The following is a 17,453-nucleotide window of genomic DNA, read 5'->3' as shown; positions in this document are numbered from 1 at the left end:
CGTATAAACAGCAGATGAGCATGAGGGAGGTTTTGCTGCAGAACTCCCTGTCGATCCTTCGACGTCCTCCGAGTACACCAAAGGTCACAGAGCTTACTAGTTAGGACGGACTGCTTTTTGTTCCTTTAGCAAATACACCCTGAAGTCTCAGTGCTCAGCACACAGTTTTTTTCCTACTCATCTGAAAGCCACCATCTCCCCCACAGGGAAGGGGGAGCATGGAGGCCACCTGTGGGCTCTCACGCACATGACCTGGAGTGCCACACTTCCTCCAGTCACATCTGACTGAGTGGAGTTGGTCACTGGCCCCAAACTGTGGCTGGGCTGGAAATGTCTTCCTGTCCTAAAGCAAGTGGACCCTCCATGCTGAGCAATCAACCTCCAAAAACTATTTGGAATAACATGTCAGCTGACAAGGCATTTGAGTCCTGCCCCATTACGTAGGCAGCAGGGAACTGAAAGCACCGAATGTATAAAACAGTTTATTTCCCAGTTATTAGAGAGCCTCACTCCCTCAGTCCTGACACGGATGTTCAGAATCATCCCTTTGGCACCTGGAAGTCTGCACTTTGAAACAACACCTGAAGTAAGGACTCAGGACAAGGTGACATGTGCCCAGGAAGAGAGCAGAGCCCCCAACACTCGGGCAGCCTCAGGCCGACCTGACTCTAGAAGGAGCATCAGAAAGCAGCTGGAAACAGATGTCCTGAGGATTAGACATTCCTGCTCACTCTCCTGGAAAACTGCACGCACCCTGAACGTCCCCAGAGCCCAAGCTGCAGAGCTCCACTTTGGGAGAGCTGGGGTGCCCCAGATTTGTTCAAAAGCGGAGGGCAAATGATAATTCATAGTTTAACTCAACACCTTAAGATTTACCAAGGGTGAAATTAGGCTGAAATAAGTCACGAAGCGGGAAAGACAGACAGCTTGGAATGAGAGAGATGGGACTTTGGTGCAGAGAACACGAGTGACAACAAAAACAACCCGGTTTTGTCCTGGCGGGAAGAGAGTTATGGCCTCATTATTTTTTAAATCACTTGGTTCTTCCTTTTTTCTTATTTTTAACTGAAGTCTGGTTGAGAATCCCCGGCTGTACCCCTGAACCTCATTCACCATATATACATATATTTGGGGTCCAGAAACAAACTATTAGAACCGGCATTTTTACTTGTGTCTTTTAATTGAACCCTTATAAGAAGAAAACTAATCTTTAATGCTTTTCTGCAGATGGAGTCTATCAGTGGGAGCGCCCCGTCATCCGCTGCAAGGGAGAGCTAGAAACTCTCATTTTCAAGGAGGTGGGCAGGATGCCTTCATACATCCGTTTGCTTTCAGAACTTTTCAGCAGGCTGTGGTTTCCCCTTTGCCCGGGAGGTGGGTTTACATTCCTGTGTGTTTAGTTTCGGCCACACGAACTCTCACAGGGTCCGTGACCGGATCCTAGTGTAGACATTAGTGTAGATACTGGTGTAGACACGCCCGCCCAGGAAGGAGCCGCGGGCCCGAGTTACTCACAGGGCGAGCACAAACAGGCAGCACCGACACAAATGGCAACGCTGACCCCGCGCTCCTCATCAGCCGGGTCACCGAGATAGCCCGTCCTCTGTGCTCAGAGGTCGGAAGAACTTGTCCAGAGAACTCACCATGACCAGGAACACCAAGTAAAACCGGGATTTCCGTCCACAAAGTGTATCACTGTGCCCCGAGGCACGATCCAAAGTTGGAATGAAACTGTCATGATTAGCAAGATACTGAAGATACTTTTTTTTCACCTTTATCTCTTTTGCATGATAGTGACAGACAGCTCAGGAGGCATAGATCAGGGGTGGGGGTCAAGGCTTCAGAGACCACAGCCTGGACTCAGCTCTGTCCAGGACCAGCTCCAGGAGGTCGGGGCCGAGCACATGGCACCCCTCCTTCCACACCCTACTCGGCGGGTCCGCACGTGCTGACAGAGTAAACTCATGGCTCTACCGGGAAGCATGCTTCCTGTTAATGTTTCTGAAAGTCCTGGCAGTAAAGTACCACTTAACCCATAAAGTGACAGCTGGATCCTAATTTGGTCATTTGTGGACTGGTTTTTAGTAACATTTCAAGCCGTTCTTATGACTTTGGGAATCCAATCCGTGTCAAAGAACAACCGGAGGGCTTATGCCAGCACCCCCCCCTCCTTAAGGAAACAGGATGGAATCGGATCCGGGCACACGGAGCCCTGTTTTACAGGGCAGTCCCCCGATGACTGTTCCTAGGCACCATTCTCAGGGATCCACTCTCAACTACGAAGGAACCGTACACGAGGTCTGCGGCTGCATTAGCATTACAGAGGACAAGGGAATGTTAAGTGGTCTTCAGAGTTTAAAGCAAGGGTTTGCCAGCCTGAAGGAGGATCAGCTGAAATGATATCCTAGCTGCAAGTGCTGTTTGAAGAAGAGACGTTAAAATGAAAGACGAGGAAAAAGCAGGCAGGAGGGAGGCAGTCGCTTCTTTCCCACTCTAGGCAGCATCTCTGGCAGAGAATCTCATTACGCCGGACATTTGGAAGATCCGTTGGAGCGGATGCTGTGTCCACGGTAGGTACAATGGCATTTAAACAATGGCTGTTAATCGCCGTGCAGAATTCCTCCCTAACCTAAACTCTTTTTTTTTAAAGAAACTCTTATTCAATATTAATTCAGTTTGAAAGATCTGATCCACACAAGTTAACTCAAAGTAAAATCTTCAAAGTGAAAACCAAAAACACGTTGACAGGTTTAGAAAGCTTGCCTGGGTCTGACCTCAGAATGGAAATGCGTGCTCTGGGGCGAGGTCAGCCCGCTCTCTTTCTGCTGTGCACCTGAGCCGCGGGGCCAGCCATGAAAAATTCATGCTGGATGCTTCCACAGTCCACCTATGTCCTTAACATCTGCTGGCTTCAGGTCACATTAAAACTTCAAAGTGAACCCATCCCTGAGGTGGCGGCAAGCTTTCACTGGGAGCCAGAGGATGGACGGCTCAGGAAAGTCCTCTCCTCCCCGGCAGGAAGCGTCTGTGCGGAACACTCTGTCACTTGCCTTCTTAACCATATGTGTGTGGGGGGATGTTGGGAGACAGTGACGCCATCTACGAGGCGGGCATGGACCAGCAGGCGGCACCAGCGTGGGGCTGCATTTCACTTCTAATTGTCATGCTTTTTTAAAAATTTATTTATTTTTATCTCAGCCTTCTTTCTCTTTTGCTTTTCATAAGCTTCAAGTGGGGCCAAAATATTTTGCACCTGAAAAGGTGGTGAGGTTTTGAACTCTCGTGTACACAGTTGTTTGGGAAAATATCTGTTTCCTCCTGTTAGCTGGTGACAGTGCGTCACTCACTGCGTGGTTTCGGGACAGGGCCGGCCCTGGGGTGCTACGCCACTTCGACACGAGGCTGGCTCGGAGGAGGAACAGTTTATTATGACTGGAAACAGAGGTGGGCCACATGGCACTCTCCATGTTTAGATTAATTACAGTGCAACCCACCAGGAGTTTAATTTCCAGGCCCTACCTCCTTGATGGTGCTCACTACAGAAAGGCTCCCCACTTTGCTCTGCTGATGCCAAGGGAAAATTTATCTTTTGTTAACTGATAAATGGGCTGTAATATCTTTAGATTCTTCAGAAATGCTGGCTGGCAAGTTTTTAAAATTTTTCATCAGTCTTGTTTGGGGTTTTTACGAAGCCCACATCAGAAAAAAAAGATACCTAAGTCTGCAAAACACACTGCACCTTACTACCTTATAAGGTATCCACTTTCAACTACTAACCATACACGAACATGAATGGGTCTTGAGAATATCTAATTCCATAAAAATCAGGGGAGCTGAGGCACCCTCTGTATTTCACAGCCTTGCTGATGCTGGCAGGGAAGCCCTGAACTACAGTCTCCCCCCTTCAGCATCCGCTGCTGCCCAGAAAGGAACAGCATTTAAACATACGATTCTGGGGCTTTCTGCAGACTTACCCAGACTTCTGATCTTTAGAGGTTTTTAAAATAGAACTTTCACTGAGAAGACGCATGCATGTGCCATTTAATTTTTAGGTAAACCCAGTATGTCGACAGTCAGGTTCACCCAAGATTTAAAATGAGGCCGTTTCCTCCACCTTTACTTCTCACATGTTACCTGGTCCCCATAAAAAGCACAGAACAGCTAAGGGAACAGAACGCAGGTTTTCTCCTATGATTTAAAATAAGTCCATCCTTCTATCTCACCTTTGACGCATTTTTATCCGGTGCCAATGCAAAGATAAAAATATACAGGGGAACAAAATGCAAGGCAGTTAATTATAATATTTATGAGCTGCTTCCAAGATGCTTCTTGGTTAGAGGAGACAATGAAATTATTTTAAAAATTTACATATTCCAGTTATCTAACCCATGGTATTGCATTAGCACGGCAACGTGCAAATTCGCTGTACTAGCTTCATTTTCTACTGGCCTTTGTGGAGCATGCACATTGGAAATTATCAGGTGCAGACTGTCTCATACCATCATGATGTCAGCATCATGCTAACCAGGGCATGTGTGGAATGGTTCCCTTCTCCTGATAGACTGAAGCCTATTTCCTTGTTTCTGACTCAGAATTCCTCCAAATTTGACCCATGATTATCCCCATAGGTACATTACAACTGAGTACTGAGTCCAATTTGCTAAACAGAATAAACGAATCTAACTGTAAAAGCTGGAAATCATTGCAGTTAACACAATCTATTTGATAATACAATTTCCATCTTTCATTATTAATATTGAAAAAAACTTCATAAATCACATTTTCCCCCCTACTGTGATTCTTGATTCAGAGGGTCTGCGCTGGATTTGGTGAACCCTACACCTAATCAATGGATGTAACCGGCCAAAGCTTTGCATAGGCCACGCTGACAGCCAAGTCTGCACCCAGGCCGCGCAGGGGCTCAGGAGTCCACTCCTCGGAGTTAAGGAGCTGATGGCAGGATGGGAGGGGCAGGTGACAGCATGGTTAATGCCACCGTCTCCTGCGCCCAGTGCTTGCCTCACCCACCCAGTAGTTCTTTTAGCCCCCAAGGACCAGGAGAAGCGAACACTACGGTCATCCCACGTACGAAGCAAAACTTTGCCACCACCCAAAGGGGAAAGCCATTCCTGACAGGTGTTTCTAAAAAGGTGAAATCTACTCTACACACAGACCCATTTAACTCCCCCTTGTATGACCTGATCAGAACATTTTGACGTTTACCATGACCATTTCCCAGCTGTACTTTCTCAACAGCATAACCACTGCAGTTCATACCATAGAGCGTGAGGCTCTGCAGTCACCTGGTGACACGCCCACTGAGGCCCTCCTTTGGATCTGCTTTAGCTCCGAGTTCTTGCTCTGGTCACTTCCCCCTTCTCCAGCAGTATAACCCTTGCTATTAGAATTTCTGGAGCCTTCTTTCAAAGGCCAAATATTTAAACTAAGTTTTCTCCAACTAAAATGTTTTTAAATAAACTGAAGACTTACCTGTGATTATATTTTCCTCACGATTCAGCCTTTTGGTTATGCTAATGACATACTCCTAATTTTAACACAACTTGGTATATATCTTTTCTCAAAGATTTCATCATTAAACTAAAAGAACATATCCTGTGCTTGATGGAGTTGCAAATAAGCTTCTGGATACGGCTCCTTATAAGCCAAAATACGTTGTTAAAAACCATACGCACTCACAGTGTACAAAAGCAAAAGTGTTTTTTTTTAATCCCCCAAACGAATACGATCTTGCACTTAGAATTACCAGACGTGTTCACCTTTCCCACCACTTCTAAGAAGGCACCTGTGGATGCTGGGGCAGTGCTGAGCTACAGCCCCTCTACCCGAGCGGTAAGACTGATAGCAAACTGCCCCACGAGACAGCGGTTGCTAATTAAATGGGGCCGGTCCCGCTTTCAGGGCCCCGCGGGGAGCCCAGGAACTCACGCGCTACGCTCAGGTGAAGGGGCGGGCTGGTCCGGTTCTCGCCGTTCCTCTCGTTGACCGCCTGCACGTAGTAGGCCCCCGCGTCCCCGGCCGTCGCCGCAAGGATCACCAGCTGGTTCTCCAGCGTGATGGCTCTGCATTGGAGAAAAAAAGACAGCATCAACTGAGGCCCCTCCGCGGAACAACTACGTGTGACACACGTTAACTTACTCCGTCAATCTCAGAGGAATGTCCAGAGGATTTTGGTTTTGTGTTTTTAAAGGTTAAAAGAAGATCTGGAAAGACAAAGACAAACCCACAGGCTGACGAGAGGGTGGTGGTGGTGGCTGAGCCGCGTCACTCACCCCGGCCCGGGGCGCTGGCCTGGGAGCTCAGGCACTCCACGTCTGCACCTACCCTGGTGCTGAGGAAGGCAGCCTTTTGGAACGTGTGCAACCAGGATTTGTTACAATTCAAAATCTCCAAGATGAGTTAGAAGTAACTCTAGAAGGGCTGGTCCTTTGCTTTAAGGCAGGGCTCCTCGATCCTGCTGGGCCCCCAAAGCCTGGCCCCGGGTGACTGAATGCTCTGTGATTTTCTCCACCTCCCAGGGAGCCTCACTGGAGGCTTCGCATATGGATTTCTAGACTGACGGGTAGAAAAAAAGTTGCCAGCGGGCAGAGTGCTGGCCCCTTCAACTCGACTCTCCCGTAATCACTAACACCAGGGCTGGACGGTCTTTACCGCCACTCTCTCCCCTGGTCCCAGAGGGGTCAACAAACCCTTTGATCATCCCTGAATCTTTCTCATATATCTCAAATCTACTGTGGAAAGGATTCTCTGAGACACACTTGCCCCACCAATCTTCTCCTTAGAAATGAGAAAACTGAGGATCAGAGAGGTTCAGTTGTTTGTCCAAGGTAACACAGTAGGTAGCCACACCAGAGGGAGGACCAGGTCTCCCCGCATGTTGCCTGGAGCTCTGCCCACCACACCACACGCAGACTCACTGCATTACTTATTTAAAAGGAGGAGGAAAGTAATAAAGACACAAGCTCCATAAATCCCAGCAGCCTTTAATCAAACGGCCGCCGTGGTGTCCTTTGCTCTTGTCACAGTTCCGTATGCTTTTCACTAGTTAAGGAGGTGGGGGTAGGGTTGAACCCGTTAGAAAACAAAAACAAAAACAAACAAAACCCCAAAAGGTAAGTAGTCTTTTCCTTGGCTGGTGAATCATGCTTCGAGGGGAAAACAGTCTAAGCACCGAAATGTCCCTTAGCCTATGCGCTCGTGTTCAAAACACCAGAAGAGCCCTGAGGCCCCAGCAGGAGCTGTGCCACCTCCCTGTCACCTCCCACAGCTGTGTCACCCCGCAGACAACAGCTCCACCGGTTCATTTTCAATCCCAGACAGTCGTGGCCCTTCCAGACTCACATAAACTCAGATTTCTATCTAGTAACAGAAAAAGCATGCAAAATAATTAACTTCTCATGAGAAATTTTAGTATAATACCTTTTTCTTCCTGCTACCTTCTAAAAGCTTCTTCAAAACCTCTTGATTTTCATACATTTTATAAGGTTATCTTAAGAAGTTATCGCTCATTCAGGGCTCCCCTGGGATATATTGCAGTTTGAGGTCTCTCTGACTAACTCACCTCATTTCTCATTTTAGAAAATCTCCCTATTAAGAAGTTTTCAATTTTTAGTCCCATAAAAATATTTCAAAAAAGCTTTACTATAATTATTTATGACTGCTTTATAGAACCATAGAAATTGTTCCGTTTTATTTTAGTATATGTTACACTGGCACCTAAAATTAAATATGAATATTTATTACTCATGAAGTTACACATTTAATAGTACAATTTAAAAACTGAATATATCACAACTTTTTTCTTTAACATCTGATTTTTGCGATAGTAAGTTAAAATATGCCTATTATTTCTCAGAATTACTCTCCAAAACTGCCCATTAATTCTCTGTATCATTTATGACATTGTTTCATGGGTACTGAAAATTAAAAAGTACATAAAGAATAGAAATATTAAAGTTTACATCTATTATACTTTACTCCTTTAAACTCATTTTTCTTTTAGTTTTAAATTTCTGTATTACTTTAAGACAAAACTCATGAAGAAAAACCTATCTATTGCCAAAAAGAACACCACAAAACTGTCCACCCTTTAGAGAGCGTCAGATTAATTAGGACCAAATCCCCATAAGCCTTTCTTCTTTTCTCCTCTCCAGCTCTTTCTGATCAGGGCATTTCTACAAAAGAAACTGATTTTTAATGAGAACTGAAATACCTAAAAGCATTCACCCAACTCAGAATGCTGAAGATTGTGACAACACTTAAGAAGAACACTTTGTACAGAGAGGGAAGCCGGCACCCAGCACCCATGCTCTGAACCCCTGGTTCTGTGGTGACGCCCCCTTCCCCCGGCAGCCACGTGGCGTGAGGAAGGCGGCCCCACCCCCACCACCAAGTCGGCTACCCTGGCCACTGCTCCGAACAACGGGGAGCTGCCCTGGGACCCAAGCTGCCCCTTCGGACCAACAGGAAGGACCACGCTTGGCGGGCGAGGCAGTGTGCTGCCCGCGGGCCGGGGGCGGCAACCCCGAGGGGAGGCAGCGCCAGCAGAAGCAGGAGGAAGGACGCACTTCCAGGAGTCAGAGCAGATCAGACCACAGCCCGAAGGACTGGTGAGAAAGCAGGCTCAGGGACGCTCTGCTGCGACCCTTCCGTTCCTTTGTTCACCAATTAGTCAGTGATCGCGTTGGGTCGCTGCGTTGGGGGTGAGTTTCAACCCCTACTCTGCGTCTCCACCATTCCGCGCTGTGGGTGGAGGAGTGGCCCCAACCCGTGTCCGCTGGCCCTGGGACTCCAGTCCCGCTTGCGAGCGATTAGGAGAGGAGACCGGCATAAGCCGGTCAGCCTGGGGCCGGGGCCGGTGGCCTCGCCGCCGGGGGCGGCCACCCCCAGTCAGGCCACCAGCTCGGCGGGCAGGACTCCAGCCCCCGGGCGCTCGGGCGTTCCTTCCCTCCGCTGGACGGGAACGAGCACGCGCGCGGCCCAGACGTGCGCGGCGGCCGTTTTACAGCCGCGAGCGGAACCACCTTGCTGGGAAGCTGAGAAGGCTGGTGGCAAGACACAGGGCATGCGAAGCACTGGGTCCCTGATCGGAGAACCTGGTGGGGTCAGCAGGCCGTCCCGCGCACCTGCCATCTCGGGACTCCCCGTTCCGCGAGACGATGGACTTCACTCACGCGTACGTTCAGTTAGGTTTCTACTAGAAGAGGAAGACGTCCTGATGCAGACTCGGAACTAGCATCCACTTGGGGTCAAGACAAAACGAAACAAAAGCTAAAACGTGTGTATCCCTCGTGCACAGAAAGATGACCCCCATTCCAGCCTCTCTGTGTGTACACACGGAGTGCCAACAGTGGTCAGCTCTGGGTGGAAAGACAAGTCACTTCCTTTTGACTCCTGTTTTTAAAATATTTTTTTCAATCTTTCCACAATAAATACCACTTTTGTTATCAAAAGAACAATTTCCAAAATGAATAAAAGGGTTTGCTAAGAAATCATGGTAGCAAAGTTTAAAAATTTGCCCAGATTATGAACTACATGACTTTTATTATAATGTAATTCCAAAGTACTCATTTAAAATGTACACTGACTTTACAGGAAAATTACAGTATTAAGCCAGAGATTTTCCTTTAACTTTATTAAAATAACTGTATGTATGGTTTTATGTAAAATCATTTCCATAGTCCTCCCCATCTTAATTCTACATTTCAGAATGAAATCTTATAATCCTAACTTTGAATTCTATGAAATACTATTGCAGAAAATCAGAAGAAAATGAAAGAAGTAGTCCGGGATGGGTGAGATGTGCTGCAGGTGAGGAAACAGGGGTGCCGGCTGCAGGCGGCGTTAGAGGGCGCCCCCTGGGCTGTGAGCGCAGGGGGCGCACAGGGCGGCTGCTCCCGCCTGAATGGAAGAGCTGCAGCCCCGCAGAGACTGGCGCGAACGCACGCCCTCGAGGTGCTCTGGGTCCTCGCTTGGTTCCCCCAACGCTCTCCTGAGACAGTGGGCAAGACAGGAATTCTCTATTTCAGAAAAGACGAGATCGCCCAAGGAGCTACTGGGCGTCTGATCAGAAACACCCGTGGAGGGAGTGGGCGCCTAGACCCCAGGGCTCATGCATTTGGTGTGTGGGGCGGGGGCGGGGCCCCGCGGAGTATCAGCTGGGGTCACGTGCGAGTCCGGCCGCCTGGGCAGTGGTGAGCAGACAGTGTGCTCCCCCCTGCCACACAGAACCTCTGCTTCCAGGGGTGTGGCAGGCACCCTAACGCCAGGAGCACCAGACGTGCAGTTGGCGGAAGCAGCGCCTGCTCGGGCCCAGGAGGCGAAGTTAGGATGTGCGGTCACCCCGATGCCCGGGGATAGAACCCAGCAGCTGTCTTCACTGTTCAGTTAGCAACCACTGGAGTCCCGCGGCCTGAGCCAGAGAGGAGGGAACATGCCCTGGACCACACACTGCCCATGTGCCACGGAGCTTAGGTCGATATATTTACAGACTAGCTGAGGTAGCAGGAAACGCTTTAATCACTTTCCCTTAAAAGCAGTTGCAGGCCGGAAGGGAGGAGTTCCAGGGGCGTCCAAAAAACTTCCACGATGAGCCTCAAAACTTTCAACGTAACCCATCCTTCGGCTCTCATAATAAGATACAGTGTCTTTGGTTATTGTAAGTATTTTGATCTTTGACACTTTTGAGACTCACCAGGATGGTAATATAAACGTTGATTTATACATTATGATGAAAATTCAGTAAAGAGTGCAGTAAAATAAGAACTTTGCCCATAAAGCATAAAAGCATAATCTGAGTCTGTGGTTTTACTATTACAAACGCTAGGGCAGACTCTGATTAGTTTCAACTGTCATTCAACTACATCTTTAAAAAATTAGAGTGTAGAAAAACGCAGAACATTAGTTTTTAAGTCCTTAAAAATTAAAAAAAATACCACTTAAGATATTCCCCATTTTAATGAAATGACTTTTTAACGGGTCGGTTCTGAGGCTTGGTGTTCTGAGTATAGTCTGGGTCTCAGGCTTCCCAGTTTAACAGCAAGTACAAGGCCGACGACTTCAAAACTGACGAACTTCCCTTACTCGTATAATTACAAGAACTAAAACTGCTTCTAAGGGGTTTTGGCCATAATGAGCCTCTGGATACTCAATAAATGTTAAGGCCCCGGAATGACAAGTTCACCTAGTCAAGGAGTAAACGCTTGCTGCTGACCGTTTGCTCTGGGAGCATGAACATTTCAAAAGCAAGTGAAGTAGAATTGGGGAAACCAGCTTCCCACAATTTCAAACCAGCAGAAAAGATGAGCTGTGCTCAGCAGGGGAATCCAGGAAGAAAGTAAATGGGACTGCGGTTCAGCGCCAATGGACCCAGCAAGGCGAGCGCGCGGGGAAAGGCGGCCATTAAACCCAAGCGCGTGACTGTCCAGGCCTTCCGCGGAGGAGGAGGAGGACCAGGTGCCCAGGAGGGAAGACGCCAGAGATGGGAAGGGGCCGCTCAAGCCCTCCCCCAGCTCGGGCTCCGTCGTGGTCTGCGCCTTGCAAAGCACTTCTACTCAGGCCGTGCAGGGGTCCCTCTCTATGGCAGATACTGTTAATTTCAAGATGGCAAGTGCACGGAAACACACAGTTAAATGTATAGAAATCACCTCCGCTCTAACTCTTCCACACCGACTGCTAGCTCCTAACTGTAGACACGAACGGGGGCAAGCTGTGGGCGGAGCTTCTCAGGCGGTAACTCCCTAACGTCATTCGGATTTGCAGTGGATTCCGATACACACAGGGTCTGCCTTACACCGCGCTGGACAGCAGTGCGTAAGCAGTGACTACGTGTGGAAGGGGCAGGAAGGGGAAACCCCCAGGCACTCGCCCTCACTCGCTCTGTTCCCTTCTGGGCTGGCAACCACGTTCCGGCGGCAGAGCCCCGGCAAGGAGAGGAGTGACTGACCCTCACAATGAACGTGTAGGAGGCCTGCTGTGCGTGTGGCGCTGTCTGGGGAAGGCAGCCGGGAATACCGTCACTGACCCCGCAAAGCTACTTCCACAGGACGAGGACACTGAGGGCACGAGAAGGCCTGGCAGCTGGGGGAGGTCCTGAACGTGTGAAACTGTGTGTTTCACGGAAGTTAGCGGAGGAGGAGACAAGCCCAACAGGCGGCTGTTCCGTCACAGACGCGCAGGCCGGCCGCTCCCACGGGCCCGGCGACCGCTTCTTGAAAAGCAAAGTAAGGATGAGAAGTGAAACGAGGAGGACAGAGCGGTGCCCTAGCCCAGAGCCTCTGTGGCTGTGCAGGAACCGCGGGCGCTTCCGGAGGTGACCTGGGAAGAAAGGCCCCCGCCCCCCCGCGGACCCTTCTCCCCGAGCGCCCCTCCCCCCTGAGGCTCTGGTCCAGGCTCCCCTGAGGCAGCTTCCTCCCGGAGGGCGGCACCCCAGCTCCCCTCATCTGCGGGCCTGGCCGGGGTCTGTGTCCTGGTGACCCAGCTGACAGCGGCAGAGAGGGACACCCCGCCTGGGGGACACTGTCTCTGAATAAACGCAGACAGGAGCCGGAGCTCACCGTTCATTCACCTTCTCAAGCCCAGCTCCTGAGAGCCTGGAGTGGGCCAGGGCCTGCCTTCAAGTGAGGATCCAAAGGGTCTACGGAGAAGACACCTCCTTCTTCTACCAGAACAAGCTGCCTGCAGTTCACCGGAAGCAGCCCCGCAGACAGCCTGAGGGTGAAGCCGTCAGTGCGCTCCGTCAACACACGAGCCCTGGAAATGCTCGGCACGGGCCGCCTGGAGGGAGCGAGGGCTGGAATCTGCTCCCTGGGGCCCCTGGCCTGGGTCTTCCTCCTGTGAGGGAGGGGCGGTGCCACTCACACCACGCACCTTACGAAGCTCAGGTCGGGCAGTGAAGGGCCTGAGGCTGAGTCGGCTCATTCCCGGGACTGTGAGCCTGAGTCTGGTTCCTGGGTGCCGCGCAGCAGATAGCTAAGCCGCAGAGGAGGGGATGGAGGCAGCAAACACTCCCTGGAGTTTTAGCTGACAGACCTCCGTACAAACACACAGCCGGGCAACTGAATTCTCAGACCTAAGTCATAAACGACCGGACTCTGCTGCTACCCTGAAAGCCATCTGCTCGGGAGCCAAAGTGTAATGATTTAGCAAAGAGGCCCAGGAAAGACTCATTTTCAGATACGTTCACTCAACCAATGCACCAACGGCATAACCCGCTTTCCAAGACTTTACCGCTGGACGATCCCCGGCCCCTTCTCCACTGTGCTGACACACCACAGACAGAATCAGTGGACCCCCTTCTCCAGGGGAGACACTGAGCAGCGAGCGGGATGGCAAAGAAGAGCACCGTGTGTAAGCAAAGCGTGTGTGCTCGGCCAGCGGACCCCGGAGTGGTCTGTAGCCGTGCCCGTGGCGCTGGCAAACACACACGGGGAAATGAGAGATTTTCAACGGGGGAAACTAATCTATAAACAAAGCTGGGAGCGATTTAAAGTCCTGGGCGCCTAAACCAATCTCTCAGGAAGGGCCATGGCAGCCCTGTTCGCTGTGGAGTAAACGCACCGTCCAGGGAGGAGCCCGCCAGGGACCCCGCGCGGGCCTTCGCCCAGAGGCGCTGCTCAGCCAGCCCGCTGAGCGGGAGCCGCCGCCGGGAGAGGACGCTGGTACTCTTCTCAGAGCTCTGACAGGCCTCTCTGTGCTCCGTGTCGTCAGCTGGAGTGAGCCGGCTTGTCCTGGACAGTCTCCCTCCTGGAGGACTGACCCTCCCACCGCTCCCCCGCCCACCCCGTTCCCCGGGTGCCTGCAGGTCCCGGAGGGCGCAGGGGCTCCTTCTGAACCTCCTCCTCCGTGCTGACGAGAACCAGCTTTCCGGGCCCTGGCGGTGGGCCTGGCGGTGGGCCTGGCGGGGTGCTGAGTGGGCACTGTCTCCTTGGGTCCTCCTGGCAGCTGGTGGTGAGGAACCAGGATTGGGATCCAGACCAGCCCCCCTACACACTCACCGATGCTCCTGGCTGTGTGCACTGAGCAAGCTGCCTGCCCGCTGGCCGGCCAGACAGCCCTCATCCTTGTCCCCTCTGCTGACAGGATGTAAAGGCCCCCGCTTCTTAGTGATGCTGTGAGACTCACGTGAGATCGCGCGTAAATAAACAACGCTTCGCACCACGCCTGCCACACCCCACACTCCAGATGTTCATCACCCCCACGTCACTGTCAGACAGAAAAGAACTTTCCCAAAGAAAACGGAAGAGTTGAGCCCCTAACCCAGACCTCGCCACCCTGCCCACCCCTCATGTATTCTCTCCTCAAGGCCCCTGACCCCAGTCTGTGCCACCCCCTCTGTCCAGACCCATGGACAGACGTCAGCAGCCACCCTCCTGGCAACCTGTCACCGCGTCCTCAGGAGCCTCTCCCGCTCTCTCTGCCTCTTTCTGTCTCTGTTTATCACGCTCTATCTTCTGTCTCCCTCTCTGCCTGCTTCTCTCTCTCCCTCCTCCTCTCTCTCTGTCTCTCTCTCTCCTCCCACTTCTCCAGGACACAGTCTGGCCCCTCAGTGGCTAAGACGGAGCCTGGCACGTGGTGGTGGTGGTGGGGCTGGAGGTGCGGGGAAGGAGCGGTGCTCCAGCCACCGAGTGTGAGGGAGTCCCCCGCATCCACACCCGTCAGGGACGAGGGCTCCACGAGGTGCCGGGATCCCCACGGGGAGCCCCCGTGCCTCTGAGATCTGTAAGGTGGAGGCAGGGGTTCCCTGTCCTGTCCTGGGAGAGTCCCGAAGCCAGGCCTGCTTGGTTATTGCATGAAGGCCCTGTCTCTGCGGGGTCTCAGCTGCCCGTCCTGGTAACAAGAGGCAGGAGCAAGGGATATGGCGTCGGTCACGACAACGAGCGAAAGTGGCTTTTCCCTCGAGGGTACGTTTTTTCTCAAGAACAACCGAGTTTGGACTCCCCGGGAAAAGCTTTATAAACCCCTTCGTTTGGGGCACTAGGATGTGTCTAAAATGAGAAAACAAGCAGGCGACTTCAGATTTGCCTGGGTCAATGGTGAGATGCCCGAAATACAGCCATAAATAATTTAAAGAGGGCCATTTTGGGAAAGTCTAAGCATATTGAAAACATTATTAACCGTGACAACACGCCTGTGAGACGATGGCAGCGTGCACGCTGGGGCGGTATCACTCACAGCGCCTAGACACCCCGAGAAAGTAAAAACGAGGAAAGTGGATACAAATAGAAAAAAGGGCAGCGGCCACTTCTCTGGACTGTCCCCACTCCCAGCCCTTGTCAAGGTCCCTCCAGCTCATCTCCATGACAAACACGGCACAGCAGCACAAAGCGGACCCCCTCCTCTTGCCTCACAGGGACCTGCCGGCGCCTTAGGTGGTGAAGTATTGCCTTGGTCCCGGGCTCATTTCTCAACAGGCCTCTCGGGTCTGCCGCTCTCAGTGTTTAGCCAGCCCCCTGGCCCAAACGATTCAAATAATTCAGGCAACAGGTTTTGAACAGAACAGAAGACTATCGCCAACAACCCTTACCAGCTACACGAGGGTAAAGACCTTTGGGGTTTCCCGATGAAGAAGCTGCCTTTGTTGGGAGGAGAGTTAAGAGGTGAACTCGCAGCTCAACCCTCACCCGTATTTGGTGTGTGAACCTCCTTTGGGTCAGCACAGCAATGGCCCCAACGCATGTCCACGTCCTGACCCCCAGAATCTGCCAGCACGTTGCCTCACATGGCAAAGGGACTCTGCAGACGTGACTAAGTAAAGGACCCTGATGTGGGGAGATGGCCTTGGGTTATCGGGGTGGGTCCCAGAGATCACAGGGAAGGAGTCAGGAGAGTCAGAGCCAGGGAGTGACGGTGCTACGCTGCTGGCTGTGAAGATGGGGGATGGGCCACGAGCCAAGGGATGCAGGCGCCCCTAGAAACTGGGAAAGGCCGGGAGACAGATTCTCCCCGGGCCGCCCAGAGAACACAGCCCCACCCACACCCTGGGTTCAGCCCTGTGAGACCAATTTGGGACTTCTGACCCCCAGGACTGTAAGAGAGCACATCTGTGTTAAGCCACCACGTTTTGTGATAATGTGTTACGGCAACTACGGAAAACTAACACACCCCTGAAAACCATAGCCCTCTGGGCTCCAGCTTCTTCATCTCTGAAGGGAGGGCTCCCTCCCGGGCTCACACGGTTGTTGTGTGCATTGAAAAAACAAGTTTAAAGTATGTGCATGTGCCCAGGAGAGGGCCTGGCACCGTCACTGTTCAGCTTCCCAGTGCCACCCAGACAGATTCAGGTTTGCGGCAAGACTGAGTCGGAGCTTCCTCTGACAGAATGCTGGCATGTATTCACTTACCTGTGATGGGACTAAAACAGAAGACTTTCAATCAAAAGCACTTATAATCTTTCTGTTCCTCTCCTGCGGGGCCCCGCTGAGCAGTCGGGCGGAAGAGCAGAGACCCGGGAGGGGGCCTCGGGGCGTCACACTGAGCAGAGTGCCTGACCCCCACCCCATCCCCAGGAACTGACCTGCAGGAAGCAGGGCGGCAGAGAGGCCAGGCTGGCGACTCGGAGGCCACCAGGAGGGAGGAGAGAGGACACAAAGTGAAGCCTGTGGTGCATCAGAATTCGGTGCTTCTCAGAGAGACTCGTAGTGATCTCAGTTGCTTGGCCGGTATTTCTGTTCTGGATGAGCTGCGTGATATTTTTTGCTTTGCCATCAAGCAGAGACTAGCACAGATGTGTTTCGTTCATCTGTTTGCTCATTAATGCATTCATTCATTTAATCATCTGACAATGAACTGCTGAGCCCCTCCTGGGAAATGTTCTGACAGGTCCCAGAGCACTGGGGTTTTTGGTCAACCCCCAGAGGGGCTGTGAGGTCAGGCGTCTGTCACCTGGGTGTAAAGTGCTACCTCCAGGCCCCAAAGCCAGACCGTGGTCTCTAAATGCCTTCTATGGAGCTGGTGCCTTTTGGGGCAATGATTAATTACAGCTCTGGGGCAGGAAATGCACAAACGAGCCTCGAACCTCTGGCATCGTGTAGGGAGGAAACACGCACAGACAAGGTCACGTCAAGACTCAGGAATCAGCCTGAAGCGGCTCCCACTGCCCTAAAGGGGCACCATTTGGCACCAATAAGACGGCAGACAAATCAGAAAGGAAGACATTGACTGTCTCAACCTGCAGACGACACACTCTACATAGAAAATAGCAAGAAATCTACAAAAAACAGACGGACAAAATCACTCAAGGAACTAGTGAGTCCTGCAAAGGCCCCAGGGTGCGGGATGGGGCTACAAACCCACTGTGTTCCTTATGACAGCAACAGGCATGCAGAACCAGAGTTAGAAACACAGCACCACTCGTAACCGCTCAGCATAAATACTCACGCAAGCATCTGAAAATGCGCACAGGACTCCCGTGTGAGAAAGTCCGGAACACCGAGGAG

The 17,453-nt window shown here is 51.5% G+C and overlaps 1 protein-coding gene across 1 annotated transcript in view; it reads right to left on the bottom strand.

Annotated features, from left to right (window-relative positions):
* The window catches only part of LOC140691186 (protein sidekick-1-like), a 390,631-nt gene that overhangs the window by 181,760 nt on the left and 191,418 nt on the right, over window positions 1–17,453 (bottom strand). Inside the window, exon 6 of the mRNA XM_072954110.1 lies at window positions 5,947–6,080. Within this exon, the coding sequence (XP_072810211.1) occupies window positions 5,947–6,080 (134 nt within the window). The remainder of the gene's footprint in view (window positions 1–5,946; window positions 6,081–17,453) is intronic.

This window comes from Vicugna pacos, chromosome 33 (assembly GCF_048564905.1).
Source record: "Vicugna pacos chromosome 33, VicPac4, whole genome shotgun sequence".
Taxonomy (NCBI): Eukaryota; Metazoa; Chordata; class Mammalia; order Artiodactyla; family Camelidae; genus Vicugna; species Vicugna pacos.
Note: the sequence above shows the minus strand (reverse complement) of the source record. Positions and strands in the feature narration are given on the sequence as shown.